Source organism: Candoia aspera, chromosome 3 (genome assembly GCF_035149785.1).
Source record: "Candoia aspera isolate rCanAsp1 chromosome 3, rCanAsp1.hap2, whole genome shotgun sequence".
In the NCBI taxonomy this organism is placed as follows: Eukaryota; Metazoa; Chordata; class Lepidosauria; order Squamata; family Boidae; genus Candoia; species Candoia aspera.
In genome coordinates, this window is record NC_086155.1 from 92,670,349 (window position 1) to 92,695,429 (window position 25,081).

Below are 25,081 nucleotides of genomic sequence, written 5' to 3' on the forward strand. Positions count from 1 at the left end.
CATGGCGTTCGGAAATAACTTCAGCCACCCTGAACAGAACACATAAAGAGTCCTGAGATATTGTCTCATTTCTTAAAAAAGTCCCTTCACTAATGCTAGGTTCGCACATGACGTTCGGCTAAGATGTGGCTGGCTAGTTTGGGGTTCCGTGGATCATGAGTACCCAAACGTTGCGGGCAGTTCATGGTTGAGTATATTGTGCCAGCCCAGACCACGCATTTATTAGGCAAACCATGGCTCAGTAGCCCATGGATTAGCCAATATTTCTTATGGGTACAGTCAGGCGAGCACAAACATCGCCCGCGCACCACCATCGCCGCAGCTCGGCGCGGCTCCTAACTTCCGCCCATCCGAATCCCCAGGGCTTGGGCGGCGCGTCCTACTTTTTCTTGCCGCACGTACGTCACCAGTAAGTTCGGCAGGAAAGGCGGCGGCGAACCTGCAAGGCCGGAGGCGGGGCTGGGTGAATCGAGGGCGGGGCATCGCACCGGGGCTGAATGGCCCCCTTGTCCGGGAGTGCGGAATTTTTTTCGTCACAGCGGCAGCCGTGGAAGCGCGGAGGCAAGATGGCGCCGGCAGCGGCAGCGAGTGGGGACCGGGGGCTGAAGAGCTTGGTGTGGCAGAGTGAGTGTCGAAGCCGGCGTTTCTGATCTCCTTCCCCATAGCTGAGCTCCCCTTCTTTCTCCGTGCATAGCAAACCCTGCGGAGGCAGGTTGCCGACGGCCTTCCGCGGTCGTCCTCTGCCTGGCACAGCCATGGGTGGCGCGTAGACGGGGAAACGTGTGAGTGCGGGGTTGATCTTCGTGAGGCGACAAGCGGGGGTAGGCTGGGACGGTAACGCCTTCACTTGGTATCGGTCCTGCGTCTGGACCCCTTGGTGCGGCTGCATCTCAAGGGTTAGGCGATGCAATTCCTTCGCTTTAATTTTTGCCTCAGGAAGCGCTTCACCTGCTGAATCTATAGCATGTTTAAAGGTCCGTTCCCAGACTTTTCTTACATGGCCACTCCTATTCGTATTCTTCCTGGTCTCTCAGAGTGGCATACACGGATACATGTCCTCTTTCCTCAGAATAAGCTTGCATTTTAAAAGGTCGCCTGATTATTAAAAATAATACGAGTTCAAGTGTGGAAATGTCTTAGGCTGAGATATATTAAAAAGCCCAGGGTCCTTCAAATTCATTCAGATCCCAGGTAGGGATGGAGTGTGGTGCAGTATTATCCAGCTCTAGGCAGGCTGCTAATGCAGTGGTAGAGAGGCGTTAAGATGGTAATCAGATGGGTTACTTACGATGGAAAAGAGAGTTTGTTTAAAATAGAAATTAATATTGCTATTTTAAAGCAAGTATTTTAGAATTTAGTCTCTGATTGTGTGTGTGTGCATATGTGTGGCGTTTAAGGAAGCAGAAGAGAATAATAAATGAAGAAAATACTATCATCACCTGAAAGCATGACACCTAACAGACAGCATGTTCAGATCAGAATCTGAATTCAAGTTGCTACCCCTCTGAATTTTACAGTGTGATTGAGAATTGACCTAGTTTCCCTTTCAGGATTGCTCTAGATAAAATGTCATCAGTCCACCTACTGCATCCTGAGCTCCTTGAAGGCAGGGAACATAAATGAATTATTCGTTAATAAACATTCCACGTCATCTTTAGTTTTAAAGAACATCTTTTTAAAAATGGTTATATTGTTACATGGAAATATATTCTGGTTAATCAAGGTACTGTTCAGGGATATGTGGTGGACATTTCATCTTGCATACTCTACTTGTATTTGCAACTGACAGTTCTTATACTGGAATGGATGAAGCAACTGATTTGTAGGTATAACTGAATTGATGAAGTATGATTGCTGATTTAGAGTTCAGCTCTTATTTATTTCAATAGGTTTATTTTCAAAGCTCTGTACAAGATTGTGCTTTACACATGCTTCTGACATAGTCATCCCTTCTGAAACTAAAGATAGTGGTAATAGTTGAAGGGATTGTTAAATGAATTGTTGTGTCCTGTGGAATGTATTTATGGTATTTGTAGATATTTCTTAGTTTTTTGTTTTGAGGAAAGATAATGAAAACATGTTGTATACAGAGATCAGTATAGGTGTGACATTGTTTTTTGTGATCATATTATTGCTTTTACTTCTGGTGTGATTTAATGTTTCCCTTTTTTAAAAAAATGGTGACTCATCAGCTGTGTTCAGTAACACAGTTACCTACTGTTAATTTAATTATGGTTTATTAACCCAATGTCATAGAAGGAAGTTAAGTGTATTTCAACTGTACATGTATATACACATTTGCAACAATTGCTCCTTTACTAGTATTTATGCATAAATTTGATATAGATTCCTTAAAAGGAATCTTGACTTTATAGCTGGTTTTGAGTGTAAGAAATTCTTTACCTGTTAATCACAAGGTTTGGGGAAACTTTAATATAGATTAAAAATTAACTAAAAATGGCAGTTGATTCTTTTGGATATAAAACCTTTTTTACCCTGAAAAAATTGGAAATAAGAATTGTTAATTACAGTTGTTCCCAGCCCTATTTAACTCAGCAGGAAACAGGCACATGCTTACCTTCATAAATAAACTTTTAAAAAAATCCTCAAGGGGATGGACTAAGAAGCTTCTGCTTCCTCTCAGACCCTGCAACTTGTTCACTCATGCTTGTCCCTTTTCTGTTCTGCATTGTTCCAATATACGAGCACAGGAATTTTGCATGCAAAGGTTAACCATACTTTTTCCTCTTACGTTAATTTGCAAAGTGAAATGTAAATTGGAACTTTATAGTAAATGCAGAAAAATAAGCACCGCCAGGAGAAACAATAACTGCTGTAAATTCATTTAATTTCACTGAAAGTAAAGCCAAATTGCATTACCTCCGGAAAGTTTGAAATCAGGGTAAACTATATTCATGGAGGAAAAGATCTGGAAGAATAATTATGAATTTGTGTAAAGATTAAGGATAAGGTATTGTACAGAGCATGGATTTGCATGCTTTTTTACACTACAGAACCTGTTAAAAAGATATTTGGAATGCCTGATCAAGGGGGGGTGCTTCTGAATGGCAGCCAAGAAGCCTCTCCCTTTCCCTTAGTGTCTAAGGAAAAAAAAAACCTCCCTACAAAAGGCTAAGGAAAAAAAACTCTGCAAGAGACTAAAAGGTTTTTTGTTTCCCTTAGTTTCATGGAACCCATACAAGTCCTTGCAAAATCCCAGTTAGGAAAAAAAAAACAGTATAGAACTTTAATTTAGAAATTATTACAGGAAAGCTGCAAATGCAAGAATAAAAAAAATATTTATGATAATTATAGTTTTCCTTATTATGTATTTAAAAATATAAATATAATATGTAAAAATGGGGAAATGAACAAAGCCATGTAGTAGGTAAAGTATATGCTGGTATATTTGGTACTTCGTTGTTGTTTTCTAAGAGTCATAACCTACATTCTGGAGGCAAGAATGCAAATATCCTAACAAATAACATAAAAAACCAAGGAACTGATTCTTTGATATGTTATTGCACAAACCATCTAAAGTAATGAAGTATGAGTTATCTGTAACATCTACTAAGTCTGCTTAGGCAGATTTTTTTCAATACTACTCTATCTAATTTAAGGATGCTTGGCATATAGTGCATATATTCATACATTTTAAAGACAGTTCCTGATCCTATTATATTTAAATATATGTTAAATATGTTCATATATACTGTATATGGGTGTGTGCATGCACATGTGCACTCATGTTTTATATATATCATGCATTTTGTATTTTATAAGTCCACATAAAGGCCAATCTTATGAAGCTAACTAAATGATTTTAGGACTGCTGTCATTCAGGAAAATATAACTGGCTTGATAGAATTAGAATACAGTACTGCTTCAAATTTTGTTTCTAAACTGCCAAAAGAATAATACCATTGTTTTGTTTTCTGATACAGTGAGAAGAGATGAAGGTTAAGGCTTGACTTAGACTCAGTAGTAGCTACATAAATAAATCTGCAGAAAATATACCTGTTTTTCTCTTGTATACAATGACTGCATTTGCATGACATACTAACTGTAAAGGTCAGTGGATGGGTATACAAGTGTTACCGTCTACCCTTGCTCTGCATTTTTTGTAAATTAAGTCTAGTTCTTTGTAATTCAAGATAGGGACTGTTTCAGATTCACATAACACAGTAGACCTCAGTTATAGAGCTGCACATGTTCATTATCCAAATTCTATAGCTGGTATTTCATGGAAACATGGTCAGTGATTTTCTGATTCTTCCAGTGTTGACCTAAGATTCTTTGTGTTTGTCCCACAAACCTAGAATTGGAAACCAGAAATAATACATTGTTTGCAGAAGATGAGAAAGCCATGATTCAATCAGATTACTAAGTTAAGGTGCTAATATATTAGGATTTCTTATATTTATCACTGTACTTTGTAATGCTGACTAGCTTAATTCTCCAAACTTAAATGTGACATTGCATGAGAATATAAATTATTTTTAATGAAATAGTTCATTTCTAGTGTAAGCCTTTTTCCTCAGAGAGATGAAGCATTACATTTTTACCATAGTAAAAATATTTTTTTTCTTTTAGAACTAAAAACATCAGTATTTGATGACTGTAGAAAAGAAGAAGAATGGAAGGTAAGAAAATTATTGAACTGGTTTATCCATGATTTATATAGTGTTTTAAAAAGCATTTATTCAAGGTACATCTCAATGTGTAGTTGAAAAAGTTAATCCAATTACAGTCAAATAATAGTGGAAGTACTAATTGAAGTGAGTATTTGTAGCTCAGGGTTGAACTGTGGAGTCCTTGGTGCTCTCTGAGCCTTGTTGTTTTCTTGCAGACGTTTCATTGCCAGACTAGGCAATGTCTTCAGTGCAAACAGGGAGAGGGCCTTGCTCTCTGTTTATATACCATGGCTTGCCCTGCTTGTGTTGGTGGGGGTGTTGTTCTCTCCTTGGGAATACTTTGATTGGGCTGTTGTTTGCTGCTTGGTTGATTGACTGAGTTAATAGTTCCTTGATTAGGGTGTATTGTGCTGTTTGATGGTTCATCTGGTGTTAATCCTAGTGTTGATTTTTGCATATCTGGGTGTTGATTGTTGGCGAGGAGGTGTACTGGTCTTCTGGCTTTTCTGTTGTCTCTTTTGAATGGTTTATAAATGTTGTTTACCTCTATGTGTCTGTTGATGGCTGCTTTGTCTGAGTGCCAGGCTTCCAGGAATTCTCTGGTGTATTTGGATTTGGCTTGGTTTAGGATGCTCACAGTTTCCCAGTTGAAGCTGTGGTTGAGTCTGTCCATGTGTTGTGAGATTAAGGAGTTCTCATCGTGTCTTCTGACTGCTAGTTGGTGTTTGTGGATGCGCTTGGCTGGTCTTCTGCCTGTCTGTCCTACATAGTGGCTGTTATAGTCTTTGCACTGTATGTTGTAAATAACTCCTGTTTTTCCTTCTTGGGCTATTGGGTCTTTTGGGTTACTTAATATGTTTTGAAGAATTTTGGTTGGTTTATGTGCTATGGTGATGCCATGTGGTTGTAACAGTCTGTTGGTAGTTTCTGAGATGTTTCTGATATATGGCAGTGTTACCCTTTTCATAGTTTCTATTGGTTGGGTTGTAGTGGGTTGGGTGGTGAGGCATTTTTTGATAAAGTTATGGATATCCTCTCAACTTTAATCAACACTAGGATTGAACAATCAACACAGATGAACCATCAAACAGCACAATACACCCTAATCAAGGAACTATTAACTCAGTCAATCAACCAAGCAGCAAACAACAGCCCAATCAAAGAACTCCCAAGGAGAGAACAACACCCTCACCAACACAAGCCGTGCAAGCCACGCTATATAAACAGCGAGCAAGGCCCTCTCCCTGTTTGCACTGAAGATGTTGCCTAGTCTGGCAATGAACCGTCTGCAAGAAAACAACAAGGCTCAGAGAGCACCAAGGACTCCATAATAGTGGAAGTGTTGCAAGTTTTGTAGGAGTACAATAAGCCCATAGTTCTTTGGAGGAAGTCTGTGATAGTAACCGCTAATCAGCTGATTTACGGACCACTTGTTATGGCATCTCCATAGAGGTCTCCAGGAATGAATCTGTGCTTCGGATAGCCAGCTGGGACTGCTGTTGGAACTGGGGCTGAAGCAGCAGTAGGGAGCAGTAGTGAGAACAGGAACACTGAGGTTGGCTGCAATGGTGGAACAGTGGGTCCTCACAATTGCAGCTGACGCACTGTCCCTGCAGTCACATGATCAGCATATGTGACCTTCACTGCCAGCTTCTGACAAGCAAAGTCAATGGGGAAGCCAGCAGGAGATTGCAAGTGGTGATCATGTGACTGTGGGCACTGCAACTGCATGGGAATTTGCCTAATGACAGCACCTGGGACTGCCACAACTGCAGTCCTAAGTTGGTGCAGTCACATGACGTTGCACTTTATGACTGTGTTGCTTAGCAACAGAGTTGCCAGTCCCAATTACCATTATTAAGCAAGGAATACCTGTAGTTGGTCACAGGAATCTATATTTTGGAAACTTAAGAGTTTGGCTAGATACTTGTTTTGAGGTCTTCCAATATTTCTCTGTAATTCTGAGTCAAAATAAAATGTGAATAGATTATTCAAATACAATATACCTAGATTTAGGGAAGCAGTTGAATTATGAAAGAGAGTTGCGTTTACATAGTTGCATGAAAGGAAGTCCAGATGCTAATTTGGAAGAGTGTCAATTCTTTTATTGCAGTGCAGTGAACAAAGATGTTGCAGTTACTACAGATATTAATGCCAAACAAATAGAACATAATTCAATTTATTATGTGGCAAACAATCAATGTATTTATTTTGTAAACTAAAACATTTTAACCAAACAAATGAAGTATACCTTTAAGATGTGTACTCTTTTGAAACAGAACAGCTGGTTTGTACTTAAACAAATAGTTGTATAGGTAAGCCAAATCCAATCAACCCAGATTTTTTTTGTTCACTGCATGGACTATACAGATTTAACTTCATTTCATCTGTGGTAACAATAGGTTTATGTCTGGACCCAATCATGGCATAGGCTTTTATTTGAAAAGCTTTGGACCAGGATTTTTGATACGCTACCCAATCCCACACATGCTTGAACCCAAGCATCTAAAGCCTGTTCCATTACTGTCTAACATAAAAATGAGTTCAATTGGCATGGGACTGAATCTTTTCTGCTACAAAGCCACAGTTGTGAAATTAGAGTTGGGAGACCTATCTGATTCAGTTGTAATCTTTTGCTTAATAGTAGAATCTGAATTGGCAGATCTCTGAGGCAGATATATTCATTAACTTGCTCTTGTGAGGCATGTAGTTATATTTTATAGTGTTTGTTTTTTTATGCAGTCCTGCTGTTGTAAACACATTGGTCTCATTTGCACATTATGCTAAAGCAAAATTTTAACCATGATTTGTTGAATAAACCATAGTTGTCTGGATTGTACAACACATTAAAACCGCATTATGGTTGAGCATACTGTATGAACCCAGCTAGCATTAAACACTATATATTACAGATAGGCTTTGAGTTACGACCATTCATTCAGCAACTGTTCAAAGTTACGATGGTGCTGAATGAAGGGCCTTATGAGCAAAATTTGGGTGCCTGGCAACCAGCTCACGCTTACAACCAGTTGCATGAACAAAATTTGGGTGCCTGGCAACCAGCTCACGCTTACAACCAGTTGCAGCATCCCACAGTCACGTGATCACCATTTGCGACCTTCCCTACTGACTTCCCCCAAGCAGAGTCAATGGGAAGCCAGCAAGAAAGAATCTGAATTGGCAGATCTCGAGTCGCTGGAGTAAGTCTCCCTCCCCAGCCTTTCTTTGCTTGCATGCACCGCGCCCTCCTTCCCCCCTTTGCTCAAACACACCCCACATCCTCCTTCCACAGCCTCCCTGCAATTGCACACACATGCACATACCCTGGGCCCTCTTTCCACAGCGTCCCTGTGATTGCACACACATGCACATACCCCACACTCTCTTTCCACAGCTTCCCCTGTGATCGCACCCACCCCATGCCTTCTTTCCTTGGTGTCCTACACTTGCACATACACACCCCATGCCCTCATTCCCTGGACTTTCTGAGCTCAGGCTGCACTGAGCAACCCCTCCCCCAACTCACGCCCAACCTGTGCTGGGCCTCCCCCACCCACCTAGGGCACTCCTGCGCTCCTTACCTGGAACTCCCTTCACTTTCTGCTTAAGAACCCATGCGTCTTGGGTTACAATGACAACCAGGACTGCCTGGATTGCAGTCGCTAAGTGATGTGGTCATGTGACGTCGCGTTTTACGACCACGATGGCAATCCCAGTCCCAATTGCAGTCGTAACTCATGGATCACTTGTAGGCACTTGCATTACATATACAGTTGGGGAATTAAAGGTTGGTGTGTTCATTTTTGTCTCTCCTCTAGATATATGCATGCATATGGTATATGAGTGAAAAATTTAGCACTTGCAATTGACTTCAGTGTAATCTTATGCTAATATTGATAGTAGATGTAATGGGCTATGAGAATAACCTTGAGGAACAGGAGGAAGAGCCACAGCCAAGGTAACGGTCAGATACAGTAAGAGAAATCTGAACCCAAGGCAGGAATGGGAGTTGAGAAAGTGCCTCAGACTTGACCCTCCCTGGTTCTCTTTACGAAAAAAGCAGGAGGGGGGAGGCACTATCAGAGTTGTAAGGTTCTGTTACTGTAATCCAATAATAAAAGTAGTTTTAGTACAGTATTCATGACTTTGATGTTCAAGTCTGGTCTACCCCGAAGGGCTGACAGTATGTTACCAAAAGTAATTTGAAGTCTAAGATGGTATCCAATTGTCCGAATTACTGTTTTGATTTTTATTTATGAAGATAATTCTTCTAGATGACTTTACTACTAAGCTTCTGTCATCGTGTGGTAAAATGACAGACCTACTTGCGGAAGGGATAACGGGTAAGTACCTGCTTAGCAGAATTAATCATCTTGGCATAGTTTTGCCAGTTAATACATTTGCAAGGTGAAAACTGCATTCATTTCTGAAGTGCTTCCACTTTTACAATTTTATTTTTGTTAATTGTTCTCATACTATTTTAAATAAAACAAAAAGTTGGGGTAATTAAATTTATACAAGCCTCGATATAGACTAAGACAGGGCTCACACGTTGCACCAAGCTGAACTTTTAAGTACGGTTTATTGTATAAACCACAGATGCTTCACGGATAATTCAAAGTTGTAAAACATGGTGTTTAAGCCATAGTGGTGGGGTCACACAACAAACTAAGTTAAAGCCAAACAAACTATATTATACGTTTAGAGCAGTGGTGGAGTGTATCTCATGTTCCATTGCTCAGGAAGACTATTTATGTATTTATGCATGCATGCATGCATGCACAATTCTATACAAATAGCTATCTGCCAATAGAGATCTGTTCATGTTCAGACATGTAGAGCCATGGTTAGACCAAATAGACCTGTGTAGCACTTCAGATTTAAAGAGCAAAAAGTGCTTCAGAGTGTGAGCACTCATAGAGTACTTGTCAGCTACTGTTAAAATAGCTGAATCTTTGCCCAGGATTGTATGAATGCCCTCTGTGGCTGAAGCATAATTCCAGGAAAAGGTGCATTCAGCTTAAAGTGTGTCAACAGGCAGCATGTGTTTTTGCATGTACTTGAAAGCATTTTTTTCTTCAAAACACTGCACAGCCATGGTACAAAGCTTATTTTCTGCCTAGGGCCTAAGTCATAACTAACATTCTCACAAAACATTCTCAACCATAGCTTCTATTTCATGACGCACTAAGCCCAATTGTGGTATGACTTAGTGTTATATGAATATGCTGAAGTGATTTTTTTTTTTAAATGAAGCCATTTGTTTTGAAACTTGAACCAACTCTTTAGACTTCCTCTTTTATGTATCAGTGCTGATTTTAAATAAAACAGATACCTGTTTTGGAGATTAGGAAGGGCTTTCAATATATTTTTAAATTTTAATATTTTCCACCTTTTATTAGCAAAGGCAGATGTTTATTATAGACCTAGGATAATATATGGGACGTGGTGGCGCTGCGGGTTAAACTGCTGAGCTGGCCGATCGGAAGGTCGGCGGTTCAAATCCGCGTGACGGGGTGAGCTCCTGTTGCTAGTCCCAGCTCCTGCCAACCTAGCAGTTTGAAAACATGCAAATGTGAGTAGATTAATAGGTACTGCTTCGGCGGACAGGTAACGGCGTTCCATTTAGTCATGCTGGCCACATGACCACGGAAGTGTCTACGGTCAAACGCCGGCTCTTCGGCTTTGAAATGAAGATGAGCACCGCCCCCTAGAGTCGGACACGACTGGACTTAATGTCAAGGGAAACCTTTACCTTTACCTAGGATAATATATAGGGCACAAACAGTTTGGGCACAGAACAACTGTTTTTAGGTGGTTTGTGCCCAAACTGAAATATATATGTTTGATCCACATATGGAATGAAACGGTCCTGTTTTACTCCAGATAATAGGGATATTGGGAGAGCCAGTTTAGTGCAGTGGTTAAGGCACCGGGCTAGAAATGGGGAGACCGTGGATTCTAGTCCCACCTTAGGCTCAAAGCCAGCTGGGTAACCGTGGGCCAGTCACACACTCTCAGCCCTGGGAAGGAGCAATGGCAAACTACTTCCAAAAACCTTGCCAAGTAAACTGCAGGTACTACTTCAGGCAGTCACCAACACTGACTCGAAGGCACCAAAAAAAATGGGGGATACTGGTTATGAAGGGGGGAAGGAAGGTATTGTGAAGATCAGACATACTGGGGCTGCTGATAATTTACTTCTTTAAAAATGATCTGCTAAATCAAGTAGGAGTTAATTAATCTAATTGATGGATTAAATGATTAAACATTTAAGTTCTTGTTAATAGCATAATAAAGCAAATCAATATATTCTCTCTGGTACCTTATGAATGACATATTCATAGACATAGACCTGATGAATACCAGGAATATGCTGTTTTACCATGTTGTTTTATTGTTGGAATTAATATTTCTGATTAGTTGGATTGTTTTATGATAAATTGTTTGCTGCTTAGAATTTTTTAGGAAAATCAGAATAATTATTTTTTTAAAACTAGTAGCTTGTACTTTAGTATAGCTTGTATCTTAGTCCATTATATACGTTAGTATGTTAAATTTTGCATGCAAGTGTATTTAGGTGATTCTCATAATTAATATCTTGTTTTGTAGCTGTGGAGAACGTTTACAAAAACCGTGAGCCAGTCCCTCACTTGAAAGCCATTTATCTCATTACACCTACAACAAAGGTTAGTGTTCAAAAGAATAATTCTTCAGGGCTCTTTCTTTCTTTTTCTGTTGTAAGGCTCTGGGCAGTTCACACAAACCAGAAAAAAAAAAAACGAATTTGTGGACAGTTAACTTAATTATTTTGTGGAAGTCAAGGAGAGAGAGTGCTCTACATAGTTCTGGCAAAAGCATATCGCAGAGCATGGGGGCCACTCTCAAGATCTGCCACCTGATCCAGGTCCCATGTACTTCTTGTGGAGAGGGATTCTTAGTAGGAACTCTGGAGAGGTCTAGGCTGGATGGACAAGGTTAACAAAGCAATGACTAATGTTACCAGTGCTTTGCTGTATAAATCTTTTTCTCTTTTCTTTATCTAGGAATCATGACATTACGTGATGGTCACATATTTATGTACTTGCTGACAAAGAATGATCACTGATGCTTAATTTTCAGTTCAAGGGCTAGTCCTAAGTCTTTCTTGCCAATGTGATTAGGTTCAGAGGCTTGTAAACATAGTTTATAATAGGAGTTCTCTGTCTTTGTTCTTCATGTTCTTTTTGTGCCCCCTAAATCTGTTATAGAGAGTCAAGTGAACGTGTATTGATTTGATTGTTTGTTTGCTGTGGAGTCATAGACCATACATCTGTTTAACCTTACAGCAGGTGTACAATTCTCCACATTCCCATCATATGCTTATTATATAGAATAGCTTATAATGATAATGAGGGGGACCTGCAATGGAGGACAGAATTGACAGAATTTGGGGACATTTTTCTTGTATCTGTTGATATCCTATTTGTGAAAGATGTCTGATTTCAATCCTATGCCAAATTCTACACATAATGCTGGATTTAATTGTCCCTCCAGGTATGTTTGAGCTATGCCTCCCAACAACTCTCATCATTATCTCTGCTGGTTGGGACTTCTGGGTGATAGATCAGCAACATCTGGAGCGTCAGTGGTTTCACCCTTCCCCCAGTGTTAAACCATAATTAAACCAATATGAAAGTAAAACTGGAGCTTACATACTTCTTTTTTCTTCTTGTATGACACGTGCTAGAGGAGAATTCTAGAAGCATTATTTTCTGCATTTTTAATTAACTAGAGTTATTAATAGCATCCAAACTTAGTTCTATGAATAATTTACATCAAGTTATGTTAACACAGGATTTTAAACGAAGTTACCACAGCTAGTTGTAAATGTGTTGTCTTTCCCCGTTTTCTGTATGCTAGTTTGCCATCCAAATAAAACTATTTAAATGAATAATAAATTCACAAATGCACTTCTTTGCCAAAATTTTTGTGCTCTTCCTCTTTTTTTTAATCTTCATCCTTACCTTGAAACTCCTTGCATGAGGAATAATAATAAGGATGTTCATATCAGACTTAATTTAACAGTTTCTCATTCAGCTACTGCTAGAGGTTTTGCTTAGAAGTACATAATTTATTAAATCCTTTTACAGCCTTGTTCTAAGAGCAAGCAAACAATTTTTAATAAACTAATCTTTTTCCTTCATGATTCAGTCTGTAGATGGGCTTATAAATGACTTTATAAGTAAATCGTCCAGCAAGTACAAAGCAGCATATGTCTACTTCACTGATTGTAAGTATTTACTGATTGAGAAAATAACTGATCTTCAATTATAGCTGTTGGTGTAGCCAAGAAAATGGCATTTTAATTTAATGCTAAAATTGGGGGTGTGGGGATGAGTCCTAAACAAAGAGCATTTAACAGTGTGTAGACAGTCTTAGGGTAGTTCCTAGATTAGTGGAGCTTCACATGACAGTGAAGAAGTTTATTTTCGGAATTGCTTTATTTTATTTTGGGAATCTCTACACTGCTAGCATGGGTCATTAGAGTTTGCATGTCAGCCTGGAACTATAGTGGTATACAGAAGAATTTACTTTTGTTCCCTGTACATGTCTGCTGGCTTGGTTTGCTATTTTGCTGGAATTCTTTAATGAAAAGACCTTATTGGCCTCACTGTGGTTTGATTGGGATATGAAAAAATAGATTATCTGACAAATGATTATATTCCAATATAAAAATAATTGATTAAATATTTTAGTCTACAATTTGGTCTGTTTTTGAGTTTAAATTAGTTTGCAACTACGTATAGAATATTTTACATGAACTCAAAGTATATATGGAAAAATGCAAGACATTTTCAAGAGATACTTGGGTATTTTTAACTTATTGGGTGAGGCTTGTGAAGTCATTTTGCATAGGCCTGCATTTTACTTGTTGCAGAAAAGAATCTGGTAATATTTACAGCTGAAACTTTTTCCTCTTTTAGTTTGTGATGACAAACTTTTCAATAAAATGAAGTCATCCTGTTCAAAAGCTATCAGAAGGTGCAAAGAAATTAATATTAATTTCATACCTTATGAATCTCAGGTAAACTTAATACTTTAAACTTTTATTTTATTTTTATGTGTTAAATCATCCACTGCAAAACATTAAATGTAGCTAAAATAATTGCTTTGAGGTAAGATTGTGTATCTGCCTAGCAAGATTGGAATAATTTATACAAAAAACAAAACAATGTAAAATTGTGAAAAATATATAAAGCTACTCAAATCACATCTATAGATCTATTTTTCTTCATACAAAATAAGCACACAAGATTTATTTTTAGCATTGTATAAAGCCATTTATATGTCTACATATAATAAATGGTTTCCTTGTGTTCATTTTAGAGTTTTTTTAGATTACATGGAGGAAGCATTATATAGACAACATCTCTCATCCCTGGCCCTCTCTCAGATTTTTCATTAGCTGAAAAATAATGGATAATTGGGGATTTGTATATCTATTTACATTGTGGTAGGAGCAGTTATATTTCATTGGGCTTATTTTCAAGGTCAGCTGTATCGCATTACAGCCTTAACATGCATTTTGTTTACCAGAAAACTTAACATAGTTTTTATGCCCAAGTCTTTTTTAAGTAGAACTGTAAGAGTGGCTCTTACTTGGCATATGCATTCTTTAAATTTAATTTTTGTGTATCCTTCTTCCAAGGAGCTCAGAGCTTTGCTTTCTTTGTCCACCTACTTTGTTCTCACTGCAATTTTTCAGTTGTAAGAGAGTGACTGACTGTCAGGCTCTGCCTGCTAACCAGTAAAGACACAGACGCTAGTGTAGGCTTAGGTTCTGGCTTTATTGAGAAAACAGAGTGCATGCCTTTAAAAAGCTGAGAGTGAGGGGAGCGCGCCGAAACGGGGTTTAAATAGCCCGCGCCGGTCAGCACTCCACCCCACCTTATTCCAGGTGCGTCCCACGAGTCCCACCAGTTTCGTCCTTGTCAGGTGAGAGGTCGTTCAGCCCCCCTGTGCCCTGGGCGTCGCCTCGATCGCCTTCCTGAACAGTAATGATTCATTGCCGGGCGATCAGGCTCTTAATCCCTTTTGACACCTCGGGTGCGCCTCTCCTGTTGTCTTGTCAATTACCTTTTGGCAACTTTGTATCTTTGTCTTCCTCATCGCCGGCTTTGGTTGTTACTTAGTTTCCAGCACCTGTTGCTTTCTTTTTGTTTCATGGTTGCCTTTTGCCTTAATCCGCCAGGGACCCATTTCCCTGTATTGTCATGCGAGCCGTTGCAATGTCACAAGCATCGCAACGGTGATCATGACATACTGCCCCCCTTTTGAAAGTCAAGCCGCAGGTTTGGAGGGATAGGCGGTATGGAAGTTGCGGACCAGGTCGGGAGCCTGGATGTCGCGGGCAGTGACCCACTCAGGGTGTGGGAAGTGTTTCCATTTTACTAGGTATTGGAGGGAGCCCTGCAGCTTGCGGGAGTCAAGTACCTCCTTCACTTTGAAGTGTTGCTGTCCATCTATCATCACTGGTGGGGGGGGTCGTGCGTGGGTGCCACCGGGAGGGGTCACTTGCCGGCTTGAGTAAGCTGCAGTGGAACACTGGGTGCAGCTGCTTTAAATTATGGGGCAGGTCCAAGCGCACCGTGACTGGGTTCACGATTTGTGCCACCTGGAATGGCCCAATAAATTTGGGGGCCAGTTTCTTAGACGGTTGCGGTGATTTGATGAATCTGGTGGATAGGTAGACCAGGTCCCCTACCCAAAACGTTGGTTGTTGGTGCTGGTGTTTGTCCGCTTGCAGTGTATGCGGTTTGTGCCTCTTTAAGTGTGTCCTTGATGACCGGCCAGAAATCTGCGAGTTTTGCACCCCAATCACAGGCGGCCACTGCTGGGGACGGGGGCTGAGGTAGTTCAGGGATGGGAACGAACTCCCGACCCGACACCACCCCAAAGGGGGTTTGTCCTGTGCTTTGGTGTATCGCGCTGTTGTATGCGACCTCTGCAAACGGGAGTAGGTCCACCCAGTCGTCCTGGTGGTAGTTTATGTAGGAGCGGAGGAATTGCTCCAGTGTGGCATTAAGGATCTCTGTAGATCTGTCCGTCTGGGGATGCCAGGAGGTTGACAGGGCTTGCTGGGTACCTATCAGCTTCAAAAAAGCCCGCCAAAACCTCGAGGTAAATTGTGTGCCCCTATCGGTCACCAAGTGGGAGGGGCAGCCATGTAGGCAGTACACGTGTACTGGGAACAATTTCGCCAGCTGTTGTGCTGACGGGATCGAGGCGCAGGGGATGAAATGGGCTTGTTTTGAGAAGTAGTCTTTGACTACCCAAATGACTGTTTTCTTTTGGCTAGGCGGTAAGTCTACAATGAAATCCATTGAGATTTCATCCCAAGGGCGGGAGGGTTCAGCCATGGGTTGCAGCAGTCCCTGGGGTTTGCCAGCCGGTCGCTTGGCCATTGCGCACACCGGGCAGGACGCCACATACATCTTGACGTCCTTCCTCAGCGACGGCCACCAAAACTGCCTCCGAGTTAGGTGTAGGGTTTTCAGGAACCCGAAGTGACCAGCCTGTTTGCTGTCATGCGATCTGCTGAGGATCGTCTGCCTTTGTGAGTCAGGGACGTATAACCTTCCCTCCGCCCATGCGAGGCCCTGTTCCATAGTGACTTTGTTAGGGTTGGCGAGGAGCCAGGGGTCAGATTTTATCGCTGTTATAAAATCTGCCTGTAACCCACCTGGTATTTGGGGTTGCCTGCGCCTGGGGGCAGGTTGTGCCGGAGTTGCTTGTAAGGGGGGGGGGCAGGCTGTCCCCGAGCGCGTCCCCAGGTGACAGCTGCCAGACCCAGCTGGGAATCAGAGAGCACAGTCCCTACGATGTCGGAGATAGGCTCTGCATCCTGGGGTAGTCGGGAGAGTGCGTCTGCCAGGAAATTCTTTTTCCCTGGGATGAACTTCAGCTGGAATTTGAACCGGCTGAAGAACTGAGCCCAGCATATCTGTTTGGGACTGAGGCGCCGGGGCGTACGGAGTGCCTCGAGATTGCGGTGGTCTGTCCAGACCTCAAATGGGCAAGTCGCCCCTTCCAAAAGGTGACGCCAAGCCTCCAGTGCTGCTTTAACCACAAAGCCTTCCTTTTCCCACACATGCCAGCACCTCTCTGTCTCTGAGAATTTCCTAGAGAGATAGGTGCATGGCTTCAGGATTCCAGCGGAATCCTTTTGCAGCAGGATGACCCCAATTGAGAAGTCAGAGGCATCCACCTGCACCACAAAAGGCCGTTCGGGGTCTGGGTGGGACAGGATTGGCTCCGCTGTGAACAGCGCTTTTAGCCTGTCAAAAGCGGTTTGACAGGCGGGAGTCCAATTAAGCACGGCCCCTGGGTTTTTGACCTTGCGCGTCTCCCTGACGCCTTTGGTCTTTAGTAAATCGTTTAAGGGCAGGGCAATTTCCGCGAACCCCCTCGCGAAGGACCTATAGAAGTTCGCGAACCCAAGGAAGCTTTGAAGCTGGCACCTGGTGCGTGGGCGTTCCCAGCTCAAAACTGCCTGAACCTTTGCGGGGTCCATTTCTATGCCCTTGTCAGAGATACTGTACCCTAAGTAGTCCAAGCGTGCCTTGTGGAATTCGCACTTGGACAGCTTAGCGTAGAGTTTGGCTTTCCGGAGCTTAGTGAGAACTTGTCTCACTAGTCTCTCGTATTCCCTCTGAGTCCTTGTTCTAGATTTTGAGCTTGGGTAATGGGACGTCCGGGAGCAGTTCGATTGCACAATCCGTCTTGCGATGGGGGGGTAATTGGTCCGCCTCCTCTTCTCCGAAGACATATGCGAAGTCTAAGTATTGCTCCAGCAGTCCGGGGGGGGGGGGCGTGGGTTTGGTCGACGGTCTCTGCCCTCCCCACAGTCAGAGCGGAGGATTTCTCCTTTGTTGGTGCTTGGTAGACCCCGTCTTCGAACGTGATAGAGCGGGTCCTCCAATTTATGCAGGGGTTGTGGCGTGCTAGCCAGGGGATCCCCAGCACCATTATGGGCTTCCCCACCGGGGTTACCACAAAGTCTATGGACTCCCTGTGGGTGCCCATTTTCAGGGTGACCTTTCTTGTACCCTGGGTGGCCGGTTCCCCCCCCCCCCCGCTGTAGAGCCGTCGAGTTGTTGGAACACCAGCAGTTTAGGGATGGGGAGCAGGGCAGTTTGAGTGCGGCGACAATGTCTGGGTGGATCAGATTTCTGGAGCACCCAGAGTCCACCAGAGCTTCGACCACGATGGCTCTAGAGCCATAAGTGAGTTCTATTTGCCCTGCCAGGATGGAGCAATCTTCACTCACTCTGGGGTTGTCGCGCCCCTTCTTTACCACCTGCCCGGCGGCGCTGCTTAGGGCAGGTGGGAGGCGTTTCCCGCCAGCTGCTCCTGGGCATCAACCATGTCCCCTGCGAGGTAGGCATCCGCTTCCTCATCCGGGGTCGCTAGTGCTCCTGTCAGCCGTCTGGGAGGGTTGGGTGGCTTGTGCGGCGCCTTCTGTGTTGGTCTGGGCGGGCGATCCATCGTCCTGTCTTTGAAGCAGTCCGCTGCCCGGTGGCCCGTCTTCCCACACCTGGCACATTGCCCGCGGGCAAACCCCCATTGTCGCTCTGCGTCCCAGGTCGGGCCCGACTGTGGGACTGGTCCTCTCGCGCTGGGAGGGGTCCTGTCGTTTGCGGTTGCTAGCATGAAGGTGCGCTGGGCGTGCTCTGCCTTTCCGGCCAGACAAATCACCCATGTAGGGAGTCTGGGTCGTCCCTATAGAGTGCCCATTGTAGCACCTCGTGATTGAGGCCAACTTTGAACATGTCGATCAAGGTGGCCTCAGGCCATTCTGGGATTTTGCCCGCTAGGACCTTGAACTCGAGGGCGTAGTCAGCGACCACTTTTTCCCCTTGGCGAAGTCCTTTGAGGGTACTCTTGGCCCTTTCCTTTGCCAGGGGGTCCTCAAAGTATTGTTTCAGCACGGCCAGGAAGTCGTGAAAAGTGGCCAGGGCTGGGGCTCCAGACTCGGACATCTGGATGTACCAGTCCGCAGCCCTGCCTTTGAGTTTTGTGGCTACTGCTGAGATTTTGGATGCTTCCGTCCCGAAGCAATGTCCGTACTGGGCCATGTAGCTCCTGGCGTTCGTGAGGAAGAATGACAGGTTCGTGGGGTCTCCGTCAAACTTTACGGGGAAGTCCTTGGCGAATCCCCGAACTTGTGAGACCCCCACCTGTGGGTGGTTAGGGATGACCCCCACCGGGCTGGGACCACGAAGCCCTGCGAAAGAGTCCCATACTTGGCCCCTTCCTCTCGTGGTTGTTGATGGGGTGGGTAGGGTGCCCCGATCCCCTCTTGCCCCCTGAGCAGCAGCAGTCTTTGTGAGTTCGCTCACCACCGATGCCATGGACTGGAGCATGTGTTCCAGGGCTCGTACTTTGGCTTCCAGGGTGCTGACCCTGTCCGGTATGCCAGGGTCGTCTGTCCTCGGTGCTGCCGGTTGCTGCCCGATCGGCAGTCCTGCGACTCCTTGCTCGGGCGTTCGGGGGTAGTGGAATCTCCAGGTGGTGTAGGAAGTCCCCGTCTGGGGTCCTGCTCCGCTGTCCCACGTGAAGAGTTGTTGGCCCCTGTCTTTGTTTTCTGTCGGGGCTCTCCAATCCGGGCTGGAATTCCAGGTCTGGAACTGAGGCGCGGTGTGGACAGGGAGGGAGCCCGTGTCCCATCTCGGGTGCGCCGACTCTAGCAGCTGTCGGGTCGTCTCCTCCTCTTGCGTGGCGTCCTTCGCACCTCCGGTGTGAAGCGCTGACTCCATGGTCTTCCCCAGTTCCGTCATTGCCGGTGTTTTTCTCCCGCAGAAAAGAATTTTCCCCGGTGGAGACTGGCGAGGTTCGTTTTTGTGACTCTCAGCTTTATGTCAGGCTCTGCCTGCTAACCAGTAAAGACACAGATGCTAGCGTAGGCTTAGGTTCTGGCTTTATTGAGAAAACAGAGTGCATGCCTTTAAAAAGCTGAGAGTGAGGGGAGCACGCCGGAACGGGATTTAAACAGCCCGCGCCGGTCAGCGCTCCACCCCACCTTATTCCAGGTGCGTCCCACGAGTCCCACCGGTTTCGTCCTTATCAGGTGAGAGGTCGTTCAGCCCCCGTGCCCCGGGCGTCGCCTCGATCGCCTTCCTGAACGGTAATGATTCATTGCCGGGTGATCAGGCTCTTAATCCCTTTTGACACCTCAGGCGCGCCTCTCCTGTTGTCTTGTCAATTACCTTTTGACAACTTTGTATCTTTGTCTTCCGCGCCGCCGGCTTTGGTTGTTACTTAGTTTCCAGCACCTGTTGATTTCTTTTTGTTTCATGGTTGCCTTTTGCCTTAATCCGCCAGGGACCCATTTCCCTGTATTGTCGTGCGAGCCGTTGCGATGTCACAAGCATCGCAACGGTGATCATGACACTGACCTACAATCATCTTATGAGAGCTTTCCTAGTGAATGGAACTTTAAATCCTGATTTTAGTATATGCGTCAACTACTAAACTCTAATCTCTTGACAGTGAGGAGTAATGCATTAGTTAAAGCAGAATATTTTCTGAAAATATTTGGCCTATAATTTTCCCTGCAGCAAAATTATTGCATAGTTTAGCAATGCTGTAATTATGAATCAGATAAAATACAGTTCAGTGTCAAGCACTGATAATAACTGAAGAAACTTTTAGGAACCTCAGTTGTACCTCAAGGTACTGAAGATATTTTGAATATAGTAACCCAACATCACATGTAATACATCAACCAGAATGCCTCATTTCAGCACCCAGAGACACTGAGGGTCTGGCTTGGGAAGAACAAACTGCAATTCAACCCTAGTAAGACTGAGTGGCTGTGGGTTTTGGGGCCACCTGGATATGGAGATCTTTAACTCTGGATGATGTAGCAGACCCCCACACAAAGTTGGTATGCTGTCTGGGGGGTACTCTTGGGCTCATAGCTCCTGCTTGAGGAACAGGTGGCAAACATGGCTGGGAGAGTCTTGGCACAAATCCACTGTGTGCATCAGTTGCACTCATTCTTGAATTAGAAGGCTCAGCTCGCATCCACTCATGCCTTAATCACTTCCTGATTGCATTACTGTGGTGTGCTCTCACAGGGCTGCCCTTGAAAAGCATTTAGAAGCTCCGCCAAAATGTAGGAGTGCATGCAGTCTTGGGTACATTAAGGTTCACCCATGTGACCTCACTGCTGCAGTGATGGCTCCCAATATGCTTCTGGATTCAATTCAAGGTTCTGGTTATCACCTTTAAAGTCCTGCATGCCATTACTTGTAGGACCATCTGTCTCCAGTGGTCTTTGTCTGTCCTGCTAGATCTGAAAAGGTAGGCATGCTCTGGATCCTTCTCTGAAATAGTGTCATCTAATGGGACCCAGGAAGTATGCTTCCTTTGTCACAGTGCCCTTCTCCATGAAATCCAGATGGCCCTGACCCTATTGGCCTTCCATAAGACCTGGCTTTTCCCTCTGGTGTTAGGACCAGAATATTAGTGGAGCCTAATATGTGTATTGTGGTATTGTGAGTTCTTGGGGGTTTTTTGACCATTGGACCAGAGTTTTCTTAAAAATTATCCATAATAGAGACTTTTATATTTTATAAAATTTTATATTTCTCCTGTACATTTGACACTGAGGGCCAAACAGGCTGTAACAAAATTGTTTCTTGACTTAGGTATTTACTCTTGATGTCCCAAATGCATTCTATCGCTGTTATAGTCCCAGCATGGAGAAGACAAATGATAATGTAATGGAGCAAATAGCCGAGCAAATAGTTACCTTATGTGCTACTCTAGAAGAAAATCCGGGGGTCAGATATAAAAGGTAAGACTGGAAACCCTGTTCTTCATACCATTGCAGGTTTATTGGGTGTTATTTTAGCTTAATAGAAATGGAGTTCCACGTATAAGTAATTTGGAAATCCTGCAATGTGAAGAGGGATCTTAAATTTATTTATTTATTTGTTAAATTTCTATACTGCTGCTATCAAAATCCACTGAATGTACAGGAGAAAGAGAATTCTGTTTTCATGTTAAGGTGTAAGTTAAAAGCTTTTTTTGTCTGTCAGGAAATTCAGGACTAGTTGGGGACAGGGAGATTTTTGTACCAAAAGGAAAATGTTTGGTGGGATTGTTAATTCAGAATTTAAGATTTTCTAGGTTTCTGTTGGCACCTTATTCTTGTTTTCCAAATTGTAAGGCTTAGTTTAGACAAATGTACCAACCTAGTCAAGTGACTGATAAATAGTGTTCTTGTGGCTAATAAGCTCCATCCTGTGAACTCATTTGATTCAAAAGTCACAGTTCAATAGCAGAGCAGTTGACATTCATGTGCTCTAGATTTCCCCGGTCTGTTACCTTTCAGGTAAAGTGGTCCATATTTCCTAATCTACAATAGTTTAAATTCTAATAGTGCCAATCTGCATGGACATAAGGTGCGCCTTGTTTAAGGCAACTTCTAGTGCACAAGTACGTGGTATTTTGAACACTTGCCGAACAAATTATTCTGACTAGCGAGTGAACGTTCTTTCAAAGATCCATTAATGATCTAATAAAGTTAAACAGAAATACTTGCATTTTTTTTCTTTTCAGTAAACCTTTGGATAATGCCAACAAACTTGCCCAGCTAGTCGAGAAAAAGCTTGAAAACTATTATAAAATTGATGAGCGAGGTCAAGTAAAGGTAGAGTGAAAGCTCAGTTTTCTCTCAAATGATAACAGACAACTTCTTTCTCCCTCTCAATCTCTTGGAAGTATAGCTGGGCAAGAGGAATGCTTTTACTGCAGCTTTTATTAAATGGTTTTGGAATATACTCTTAGAAAGGAGGTATTGCTCTTCTATCTACAAGAATATGAAATTGTACTCAGGGTTCATAGGCTGCAAAAAGAAAAACAAGCATAAACAACCAATGGAAAAGGAAGAAAAATGTAATAGGACTGTTAAGACCATGGAACGTCTGTGTATTACTGCATTTTCAATAAAAAACTGACTTGGGGATAGCACCGTTCTTTCACTGACAGAACCTACAAGAGTTCCCTACAGATAGAGGGAAGAAGTATCAAATCCTCTTGAATATTATTTTCATTAGTGCATTGTGGTTTGTAAGGGAACAACGTTTTGGTTTTGCTGTGTGATGTCTTCTTAACAGTTGCTTTTGTTTCTATTGTTTTCATTTCTGGAGTCTGCTTTCTCTTTGTTTGGGACAGCTATATAGGAATGAGGCTTAACCCATTTAGAGAAAACTGTATATTAAACAAGTTAATCAAGCTTCTGTTCCTCTTTTTTCTGTATTGCCAGAAAGGTATGTCAAGGTTTCTTTGTCATGTTTTGTTTTAGGGCAAAACTAATTCCCAGCTGTTAATAATTGATCGTGGCTTTGACCCTGTGTCTACTGTGCTTCATGAACTCACTTTTCAGGCAATGGCTTATGATCTGCTACCAATTGAAAATGATACATACAAGCAAGTATAATTTTATTTTGACCTTTGTATACTAATCACAGATTTGCAGCTTCAAACTGCAATAGCTTGAAGATGGATCAGTAAACATATAATTTTATATTCAAACTGTCTTTGCCTGTCCTTTATTGCCTGAATAATATCCCAAGAAGGAAGATGCCTTGTAGTGCCATCTGCCTTTTTTTCTTTCAAAAAGAGGGCTGGGGAGAGTCTGGTGTGTTATGAATGGTTACAAAACGCCCAGTTTCTGGCCTGCAGCAAGTTCCATGGAAACTTACCAGTATTCTCATTCAAAGAGGCACAAACTTATGGTAGGCTCTGCACTGAAGGCAACAGAAAGTCCTCTGCCTACAGTAACGGGAGACGATTGTGTGAACCCTTTAGTACAATCTGTAGTACTACGATCTGAGCATCTAACCCTAACCCTAAGGTTAAGCCTTAGGATAGTCAGCTCTCTTAAGGCAGATAAATCTGAGTCATATGGAAAAACTAAAACAAGAGTGGTATGCATAGAAGGATACCAAAGAAGAAAATATTGCTCTCCAGTAGTCCATTGCTGCCCATCTCAAGTTTGCCAAAGACCCATGCACGTGATCCAGCAGGCTATGTTTCGTGGGCAGCTGAGACAAAGTGGAACTTTGGGCTTTAACAAGAACATTTTTTGGGGGAAAAAACCAAAACATTGTATTCTAGCAAAATAATTTCACCCAAATGTGAACATTTCAGCCAGGAACTACACAACTCAGGAAAAAGAGGAGTTTCCTACACACTCCTGTGCATTCATAAGCAATTACTTTGAAGAATTTGCCCAGCTCTAGTATCTGTATATCAAATACAAACAAGTATAGATGATAAAGTGATTAGTGAGCGACTATTGCATTCAATTCAAAGAAATGCTTCAAGAATAGTCAGTACTTTATTCAGTAATACAGCCATGAAGTAACTTTTGTTAAAACTAACTTTCCATTTTCCCCTCTTGTATTTCTACTGCTTTCTGGTTGAATCAGTTTCTGTGAGTTTCTATGCATATAAACAGTGTTTTGTGGCATAACTTTAGTATGCTCTGTAGTATTCCTTCAGTCCTTAGTAATCTGCTTAATAGTTGGAAATGTAATGCTAAGCATGTTAGTTATAGATATATGTGAATTAAATAGTTACTCTATCAGAGTCTGCTGTGATTGCATGTGAAGTTAATATTTGGATTATTTCTTTATGTAAAGTAGAATATTCTCTGCAGAACAGGATATAAAGAAATTGAGTAGTATCAAATTCAGTGTACTGAAGGAGAAGCTAAATAATCTAAATAAATTTATAATGGGGTTTAGGAGAATCTGTGTTGCATCTCAGTTCATGCTGTTTTATATGTGTTGTTGCAACTTAATATAATTATACTTTCAGCATATTCTTTCCATATTTACTGGGATGTTACCTCCACATTTACTTAGAGGGGCTTAGTAAATGCTTAAAACTGCAGCACTTCATGAAAAGCACAACTTGTGTTTTCATCAGATTCTTGACATGTATTCAAAATAAGAGTTTTGCAATACTTCTTTTCCATTATTATGGAATATCTGTGCCAAGGATGTTTTGCATGTTTAACTTCATAGATTACAGCTAATAAACTGCTTTTTTAATATAGGTATAAGACAGAGGGTGCAAGTGGGAAAGAAAGGGAAGCCATTCTAGAGGAAGATGATGATCTTTGGGTGAAAATCCGACACAAACATATTGCAGATGTGTTGGAGTAAGTGTCATTTATGTTTTTTACTGTTGTAAGCACAGTTATGGAATAACAGTTACATAAAGCTTAAAACTCTGTGCATACGTACATGCAGTTTTTACCAGGAGTTGGGAACCCATAGTATTAAATTATGTAGATATGTTAAAATATAAGTACCTCACTGAAGGTGAAATAACCTCATTTGGTTATTTTGGTTGAACTACTAAATAAATTTTCTCACCATTGT

At 42.4% G+C, this 25,081-nt stretch overlaps 1 protein-coding gene across 1 annotated transcript in view; it reads left to right on the plus strand.

The window, feature by feature from the left end:
• The first annotated feature begins 482 nt into the window (after positions 1–482).
• The window catches only part of STXBP3 (syntaxin binding protein 3), a 33,765-nt gene continuing 9,166 nt past the window's right edge, over positions 483–25,081 (plus strand). Inside the window, exons 1-10 of the mRNA XM_063298366.1 lie at positions 483–624; positions 4,594–4,643; positions 8,896–8,977; positions 11,247–11,323; positions 12,828–12,906; positions 13,601–13,701; positions 21,332–21,480; positions 22,248–22,338; positions 22,993–23,117; positions 24,754–24,858. Coding sequence (XP_063154436.1) covers positions 498–624; positions 4,594–4,643; positions 8,896–8,977; positions 11,247–11,323; positions 12,828–12,906; positions 13,601–13,701; positions 21,332–21,480; positions 22,248–22,338; positions 22,993–23,117; positions 24,754–24,858 — 986 coding nt within the window. The 5' untranslated portion in view covers positions 483–497. The remainder of the gene's footprint in view (positions 625–4,593; positions 4,644–8,895; positions 8,978–11,246; positions 11,324–12,827; positions 12,907–13,600; positions 13,702–21,331; positions 21,481–22,247; positions 22,339–22,992; positions 23,118–24,753; positions 24,859–25,081) is intronic.